Genomic DNA, 8,691 nt, shown 5'->3' with positions numbered 1-8,691 from the left:
CAAACCACAAAGAACATGCAAAGTAATTTACAGCCTGTTTAGGGGAATACCTCCTCACCGGGAGGGTGACACGTTCAGGGATGCAGAATCAAATTACTGAGCCTGCTCTAGATAAAGGAAGAGGTTGCCACCCTGTGTCTTAAATAACCGAAGAAAATCACCGAGCGTGGTCGGCTCCAGGGGATCCTCCCCAAATGATCGCTGGGAGAGCACGAGGCAAACTGAGTCGCGCCTACCCCGAAAAAAAACTGAGGACTCTCGGGCATCGGAAACGTACGTAGAGCTTATCTTGGTCAATGCTTGTCTTAGCACAGGAAGTCGAACAAACCGAAGACGCCTCTTGGCAAGGTCCAACACTGGTTAAGACAAAGCCGAGACTCAAAACCAGAAGTTGCTTTCCGGTTCCGGGCCTTAGATCCTTTCCGCTTCCTTTGCCGGAAGTGACAAGTATCCTCTGCTCTCCGTCGCGTCCGCAACGGGATTTAGGCTTAGGGGGCGGGGCCAACGGAGGACTAGGTGGGACGACGGCCGGGTGCCTCCCTCCGGCTAGTACCCAGAAAGACTCCGAGAACCTGGGTCTGCCTACCCGGAAGCGGACTCGGGGAAGGCGAGGATCGGGCACCAATTCCGGAATTCGAGGGCTTTGTTTCCGAGGGGGAGCGCTTCCGAGACGCACCGCCGCCTGGACGGTGAGTTCCCCCAGCTCACTCGCTGTCTAGCCTGCCGGGGCGGGGCCCCGAGCCAGGGCAGTTTTAACAGTTTTTTTGGACAATCCCTGTGGTTCCCTCAGCCGATATTTATCAAGCGCCTACCGGGCTCAGCCTCCTCCCCTCGAGAAATAAAATTAATGAGGAAACATTAAACTGATAGGCGAATGGTTCATTTAAGATGTGCTTAGAACTCAGAAGGAGCTAGTCCCGTACGTAGCCCAGGACGCTCTAGTAAACCGACTGCACGTGGAGTTGACGGGAGGGAGGAATGGGCCTGGCAGAGATGAGGGAGGAGAGTCAGGGAAACTACCTGTTGGAGAGGGCAGAGTCGGAGAGAAAGCTTGGTGACTTGAAGCCGAGAGACGGCCAAAGAGGCAGGCAGGGACCAGATCATAGAGTATGGAACACGGTGACACAATTTAGGGCTTTATCCTAAGAGGAGCAGAATGACAAGATCTGATTTACATTTTTGTAAGGATCTCTATGACGGTGGGTGGAGATTCCCATAGGGCAGGAATCGTGAGGAGAACTCTCAGGAAGCTACTGCTGTAGATAACAGGTGGTGGCATAGGGATATGGAAGAAGAATGGACAGATCAAAATTATATTTAGGAAGTAAGAATTCAGGTCTTTATGAATATGTGCATTTTTAAATATATTATAATGGGAATCTTACTGACTATATCTTTCTGTATCCATTTTTTTACCCATTGGACCTTAGCATGACTGAAGATTGAACTACTGTGTGCCAGGACATTATTTGCAATTTTTTTGTTTCTGTTTGTAACGGAAAAAGTGAGATATAAATGCACCAAGCCAGAGATAACTTACAAACTTTTTAATAGGCAGCTTTTGGAAACTCCCACAGTTTGACCACATTTTATGTTTTGTTTTCCATTCAGATGTGTGTGTTTTTTGGTTTTTTGTTTTGTTTTGTTTTGAGACAGAGTCTCCCTCTGTCACCTGGGCTAGAGTGCTGTGGTGTCAGCCTAGCTCACAGCAACCTCAAACTCCTGGGCTCCAGTGATTCTCCTGCCTCCCAAGTAGATGGGTTTAGAAGCACATGCCACCATGCCTGGCTAATTTTTTTTTCTCCTAATTTTAGTAAAGAAGTCTCGCTCTTGCTCAGACTGGTCTCGAACTCCTGAGCTCAAGCAATCCTCCTGCCTTGGCCTCCCAGAGTGCTAGGATTACAGACATGAGCCGCTGTGCTTGGCCCCACTCAGATATTTTTACTTAAAGTAATTTTTTGCTGTTTTCACACATCCTCAAGACCATAGTTTTAATGGTGGTTTAGTCACAACCAATCTTGTTATTGGCTAGATGGGTTGTTTTCAACTTTTCATTGTTAAAATGATGAGAGGATACATTATATAATCCTTGGATTGCCAGTTAATTCCTTGAGAAAGAGCTCTAGAAATGGAAACTACCAGGTAAAAGGATAAAATAAAACCTATGAAATTGCTCCACCAAACTGTCTCGAGTCTGTGATTGACATTGCTTTAAAGATCAAGTTTTTGGCCCCACCTGGTGGCTCTCCCCTATAATCCTAGCACTCTGGGAGGCTGAGGCAGGAGGATCGCTTGAGGCCAGGAGTTCAAGACCAGCCTGAGCAAAATAGTGAGACTCCATCTCTACGTAAAGTAGAAAATTTACCCAGGTGTGGTGATGTGTGCCTGTGGTCCCAGCTACTTAGGAGGCTGAGCCTGGGAGTTTGAGGTTACAATGAGCAGTGATTGCACCACTGTACTCTACCTGGAAAACAGAGATTCCCCTTCAAAATCAAATTTTTAATTTTTGCAATACACAAGTTATTCAAGGATATAGTTATATCTTTCTAGTTATTCAATTTATGTGTGTTTCCTTCCTTTCCTTCCTTCCTTTTCTTCCTTCCTTTCCTTCCATCCTTCCTTCCTTTCTTTCCTTCCTTTCTTTCCTTCCTTCCCTTCCTTCCATCCTTCCCTTCCTTCTTTCCTTCTCTTCCTTTCTTCCTTTCCTTCCTTCCTTCCCTCCCTCCCCTCCCTCCCTTTTCTCCCTTCCCTTCCCTTCCTCCCCTCCCTCTCCTTCCTTCCCTCCCTCCCCTCCCTCTCCTTCCTTCCCTCCCTCCCCACCCTCCCTTTTCTCCCTTCCCTTTCCTCTCTCCCCTCTCTCTCCTTCCTTCCCTCCCTCTCCTCCCTCCTTTTTCTCCCTTCCCTTCCCTCCCTTTCCTTCCTTCCCTCCCCTTCCCTTCCCTTCCCTTTTTCCTTTTTCCTTTCCTTTCCTGCCTCCCTCCCTCCCTCATGGTTTAACTCTGTCATCCAGGCTGGAGTATAGAAGTGCAGAGGCAGAGGCATGCTCGCAGGTCACAGCAACCTCAAACTCCTGGGCTCAAGTGAGTTTCCTGCCTCAGCCTCCCAAGTAGCTGGGACTACAGGTGCCTGCCCAGCTAATCTTTGAAAATTTTTTTGTAGAGATGGGGTCTTGCTCTGTTTCCCTGCTGGTCTCAAACTCCTGGACTCAAGCAATGCCCTCACTTGGGCCTCCCAAAGTGCTAGAATTATGGGTGTGAGCCACCACAATTGGCTGGTAGCTATTCAAGTTGTCTTTTATGTGCTTTTATGTCTTTATATATACTCCTGTCTTTTTCTTGTTAAGCTCATATCTAAGGAAGGGTGAATAATTATACCTTCTCTGTTTAGTTTCCATGTGTGGAATGAATATCTTTGCATCAAGTGTGATATTTTATTCTTTAAAATTATTTTCTTTCTAATATTTATGTTCAGGTCCTGCTAAAATAAAATGGCGAGATCAGAAAGTTAGAAAGGCTAGGCTGGAGTAAGGTTGCATTAATACCATAAGGAACCTGTGGTCTCCAAATTTCTGTCATTCGTCCCCTCCACCATTCATCTGAGCAAACAGGGGACCAGCTAGCTCCCTTGGCTTTTCCCCAGGAATGACAAAGGAACTAGAAACAGCTCAGCAGGGTAGGGAAGACAGCATCTCTCCAGGATGCCAAATGCATTTTGGGGATGAATTTCTCTAGTTTAACAGTTGTATCATCTTATTAAAGTTATTTTCATTTATTTGTTTGCAAGAATACTTATTAAAAAATGAATCATAATGTTAACTTTTAAACAAAAGAAATCTATTGGGTTTTTTTTTTTGTTTCCTGCAATAGAATCCTGCTTCTCTCTGAAATGCAGTTAACACATCAGCTGGACCTATTTCCCGAATGCAGGGTGACTCTCCTGTTATTTAAAGATGTAAAAAATGCAGGAGATTTGAGGAAAAAGGCCATGGAAGGCACCATTGATGGTTCGTTGATAAATCCAGTAGTGGTAAGTACGAAGTGTGAGAATGAATGAGCCCTACTGGGCATTTAAGAATATATGAATTTTTTGTGATGTTATAGGTCAGCCTAAAATTCTGTCATCATCAGGTAATTCTTGTCCAAGTCAGACATGACCAACCATGAATTTAATGGTGAATGGAGGCAAAAGTGCCTGCCAGGCCCTGCCCTAGGAAACAGGAAAGGTTGTGATGTGGCTCTGACAAAATGGCAAATGCCTGGTAGTAAGTGACAGAGCTGGGATTCGAACCTAGACATTCTTTGCCTTGGTTTCTTCATTTATTACATATGAATAATAATAATGTCAATTTCATAAGATAGTTTTGAGGATTAAAGAAAATAATACAAGTGAAATGTTTAATGACATTTCCCATAACATCAGCCCTCAATAAATGTTATTTTAAAAACTTTTTTCTGGGCCGGGCGCTGTGGCTCACGCCTGTAATCCTAGCTCTTGGGAGGCCGAGGTGGGCGGATTGCTCAAGGTCAGGAGTTCAAAACCAGCCTGAGCAAGAGCGAGACCCCGTCTCTACTATAAATAGAAAGAAATTAATTGGCCAACTGATATATATATAAAAAAATTAGCCGGGCATGGTGGCGCATGCCTGTAGTCCCAGCTACTCGGGAGGCTGAGGCAGAAGGATCACTCAAGCCCAGGAGTCTGAGGTTGCTGTGAGCTAGGCTGACGCCACGGCACTCACTCTAGCCTGGGCAACAAAGCGAGACTCTGTCTCAAAAAAAAAAAAAAAAAAAATTTAAAAACTTTTTTCTGGCCTGGCGTGGTGGCTCACACCTGTAATCCTAGCACTCTGAGAGGCCGAGGCGAGTGGATCGCTCAAGGTCAGGAGTTTGAAACCAGCCTGAGCAAGAGTGAGACCCTGTCTCTACTAAAAATAGAAAGAAATTAATTGGCCAACTAAAAATACATAGAAAAAATTAACCAGGCATGGTGGCACATGCCTGTCCCCAGCTGCTCGGGAGGCTGAGGGAGAAGGATTGCTTGAGCCCACAAATTTGAGGTTGCTGTGAGCTAGGCTGACACCATGGCACTCTAGCCGGGGCACAGAGTAAGACTCTTGCCTAAAAAAAAAAAAAAAAAATTTTTTTTCTATTTATGTTAGTTCCTTGCAACTTTAAAATCCTATAATTTTCTGACTGCCTGGGCCCTTGAGATAATAGGTTTGAAAATATAGTCCATAGGAACTGTGATGAAATAAAAAAGATTGACACTGGAGTTACCATGAGTTAGGACATGAGTCTTTAGATTCTATGTGCGTAATTTTTTTTCTCTCTTTGGTAGATTGTTGATCCGTTTCAGATACTTGTGGCAGCAAACAAAGCAGTTCACCTCTACAAACTGGGAAAAATGAAGACAAGAACTCTATCTACCGAAATTATTTTCAACCTTTCCCCAAATAACAATGTAATGTGGAATTGACTGACTTTATTTCTGTTGACCTTGTCATAATAACATATCTTCTCCAATGTTGGGTTGGAAGCTAAATTCCTGCAATCTAGTTGTTAGTGATAAACTAAAATAATAGTGAAGAGGGCTTTGGACAGAGAGTTAAGGTTTAGCACTGGCTCACTAGATAGTCATTTTACATGTGAGTAAACAATAGTTTAGCTAAATTAAGTAAGGCTAGTTTTATCTGTCTTTACATTTTTGGTCAGGAAGATCCTTCAAGTATTTTTGCTTAAGAAGCTGATAGAAACCTAACTGATAAAACATTTGGCATGGGTATTTTGTGTGTTATCATGCACATTTTTCACTCTCCCTGAAAACTCCTTGAGGGTAGGATCTATGTCTTTTCCACATACCAGGAACTTTCTCAAATCTATTGTAGCTTTTAACACGTCCTCATTCACACACCCAGTGCATATAGCAACAGCTTGTGATTTGAAATACTCACAGTAGTGCTTCCTCAAAAGGTAATTGAGCTAAAAACATCCCACATATAGCACATGAAAAAATGGCTGAAATTTTGCAAATGAAGTTCTAGTATTTACACTACTATTAATAACTTAACCAGATACTAGTATCATCAAGAGAAAAATGAGGAAGCCTATAGCATAGTTTAAAATATACTTGATGGAAAAGTTTATGAATTACAGTTATTTCAGCATGGTAATATAATTCCCCAGTATCTGGAATAAAGTTTGCCAGATAATTATTTCTTTGAGATAATTCAAGAAACTATTGAATTCAATAAACATCTATTGAACTCGTCCCTGTTCCAGTTACAATTCTAGGAGTAGAAAAAGCAAATATATTCCCATGAAGAGGCAGAGAAACAAGACAAAAGTTAAAATGCCCTATGACAAATGATATGAATATGAATTCAAATTTCGGGGAAGGACAAAGAAGCCATTCATTCTGGAGGCAGGAGGGTGCAGTGGGGAGTGGCATTTGAACTGTGGACCTTGAAGTATGGGTTCAGCAGCCAAAGGGGGTGGGGAGAAAGACCTTGAGGGCAAAGGACAAAGCGTGTGCACAGGCAGAATGGCATGAAATGTGACAGGATCCCCAAGCAGTCCAGCCTGGCCAGAAGACAGGAGTGCCTGGCTAGAGGGTCACTTAGGGCCAGGGTGGGAGGGGTGCTTTTGTGCAATCAAAAAGTCTGGCCTTAATTCTATGGGAACAAGGTGCAGTTTTTTTTTGTTTTTTTTTTTTTTTTATTTTTTTTTGAGTGGGTGTGGGTGTGGGTGTGGGTGTGTGTGTGTTGTCTGTGTGTCTGTGTGTCTGTGTCCAAGGTGCAGTTTTAATGATAGAGTACTTCAGAGACAGGACCAATAGATGATGGAAACGGATTATTGAAGGGAAAAACTAAGCAGAGAAATATGAGAAATAAGAACCTAACCAAGGAAGAGGGTAGATCAGGAGATATTTTGGATATAGGAAACACTGGCTAATTGTCTTTTGTTATTTTGTACTTTTTCTTAGATTTCTGAGGCTTTGAAAAAATTTGGTATCTCAGCCAATGACACCTCAGTTCTAATTGTTTACATTGAAGAGGGAGAAAAACGAATAAATCAAGAATCCCTAATATCTCAAGTGGAAGGTCATCAGGTTTCTCTGAGAAATCTTCCTGAAATAACAAATATTACAGAAGTCAAAAAGGTCTGTAAGTTTTTTTTTTTAAGATTTATTCTTCATTTATTATAAAAAGTTTGATTTATAAAAGGAAAATTAGAAAATAAACATAAGTTGTCAAAATATGAATTCTGCACAATATAACATACAGCAGTTAAAAATCATGTCATAATAATAAATGGCATGAATATATTCATAATACAATTTTAGATCAATAATAATACAAAATATATGTATAGTATGATCCCATTATCATTCTAAAAAGAAAAATTTATAAACATATACATATAATTCAAGGGTTTGTAAGTTTTTAAAATTACTTGAAAATACACACAACTTCAAGGTGCAGGTTTATGTAAAATATATGAATAATTACAAACTTGTTAACTAAGCATTCTCCACTTTAATTAAGAATCAGATCCTAGGGCCAGGTGCAGTGGCTTATGCTTGTCACCCCAGCACTTTGGGAAGCTGAGGCAGAATTGCTTGAGCCCAGAAGTTCAAGGTTGCAGTGAGCTCTGATGGTGCCAGTGCATTTCAACGTGGGCAACAGAGCGAGACTCTGTCTCTAAAAGAAAAAGAAAGTGGATACCTTTTAAATAGCAAGCTTTAGTGTGTACATTTAAGATGCAAATAAATATAGTATGAAGTTAATATCTGGATGTGTGCTTTTAAAATTGATACAAATTTGGTTTTTATGTTGGAGAGTTATTACCATAACTAGATTAAAGTGAATATTTGACATAAGTCATGAATTGCCATCCAGTTTCAATATTATAATCACATTTGTAATTTGTGATTTCAGAACATTAACCCAGTAATCAAATTATAAATAATTTTACTTATACATGTTTCTATATGAAAATTAGTGCATGAATATGTATGAAGTCTTAATCTGTCTTTTGGTTTTACAGATATATAAACTCTCTTCACAAGAAGAATGTATTGGGACATTATTGGATGGTATCATTTGTAGAATGTCAACAAAAGATGTTTTGTGATATGTTGGAAATAGTAACAGAAATTTCAGCATTGAAGAAGCCATTGCTTTTATTTGTATGTAATTGGAATAAAAATTGCAAACACTTATTGAATGCCTACAGTATACGAGGTGCTTGCCTTAGTGGTTTTACATCTATCAGTTCATATCCCTCTGCATACTCTTATCCCTCCACACCTACTCCAAGCCTCTGGATGCTGGTTCTAAATATTTTACATGTGAGAATTCATTTCATTCTCACAGCAACTTTATTAGGTAGATACTGTTATTACCCCCATTTTATATAGGAAGCAACTAAGAGATTACAGAAATATTAACTTGCCCAAGGTCATACTGCTAGTGTAAAGTTGTCTTTTATGAATGGTTTGATTTCTTTTCTCACTTTATCTTATATTTAATTGTATCAGTCAAGACTTACTAGGTCATGGGCAAGCAACCTTGAAGAGCCAGATGGTAAATATTTTTGGCTTTGTGGGCCATATGGTCTCTGTTGTGACCACTCAGCTCTGCCATTGCAGTGTGAAAGCACCCATGGCAATACAGAAATGTTGACCATGGTG

The 8,691-nt window shown here is 41.1% G+C and overlaps 1 protein-coding gene across 1 annotated transcript; it reads left to right on the top strand.

Annotated features, from left to right (window-relative positions):
- Positions 1-455: 455 nt before the first annotated feature.
- Positions 456-8,218, top strand: TPRKB (TP53RK binding protein). The gene is made up of 5 exons (XM_012788685.3): positions 456-689; positions 3,867-4,026; positions 5,338-5,460; positions 6,982-7,158; positions 8,046-8,218. Exons 2-5 carry the CDS (start codon positions 3,886-3,888, stop codon positions 8,130-8,132), a joined length of 528 nt encoding a protein of 175 aa, XP_012644139.1. The 5' UTR covers positions 456-689; positions 3,867-3,885; the 3' UTR covers positions 8,133-8,218.
- Positions 8,219-8,691: the final 473 nt, after the last annotated feature.

The sequence above is a fragment of the Microcebus murinus genome, chromosome 3 (assembly GCF_040939455.1).
Source record: "Microcebus murinus isolate Inina chromosome 3, M.murinus_Inina_mat1.0, whole genome shotgun sequence".
Classification (NCBI taxonomy): Eukaryota; Metazoa; Chordata; class Mammalia; order Primates; family Cheirogaleidae; genus Microcebus; species Microcebus murinus.
The sequence above is the reverse complement of the archived record's forward strand: the minus strand, read 5'-3'. Positions and strand labels throughout refer to the sequence as shown.

Coding starts and splice junctions, on each gene's coding strand:
- TPRKB (XM_012788685.3), top strand. CDS start 3,886: ATGCAGTTAACACATCAGCTGGACCTATTTCCCGAATGCAGGGTGACT. Junction 5,461..6,981: donor ACCTTTCCCCAAATAACAAT/GTAATGTGGAAT, acceptor ACTTTTTCTTAG/ATTTCTGAGGCTTTGAAAAA. Junction 7,159..8,045: donor ATATTACAGAAGTCAAAAAG/GTCTGTAAGTTT, acceptor TTGGTTTTACAG/ATATATAAACTCTCTTCACA.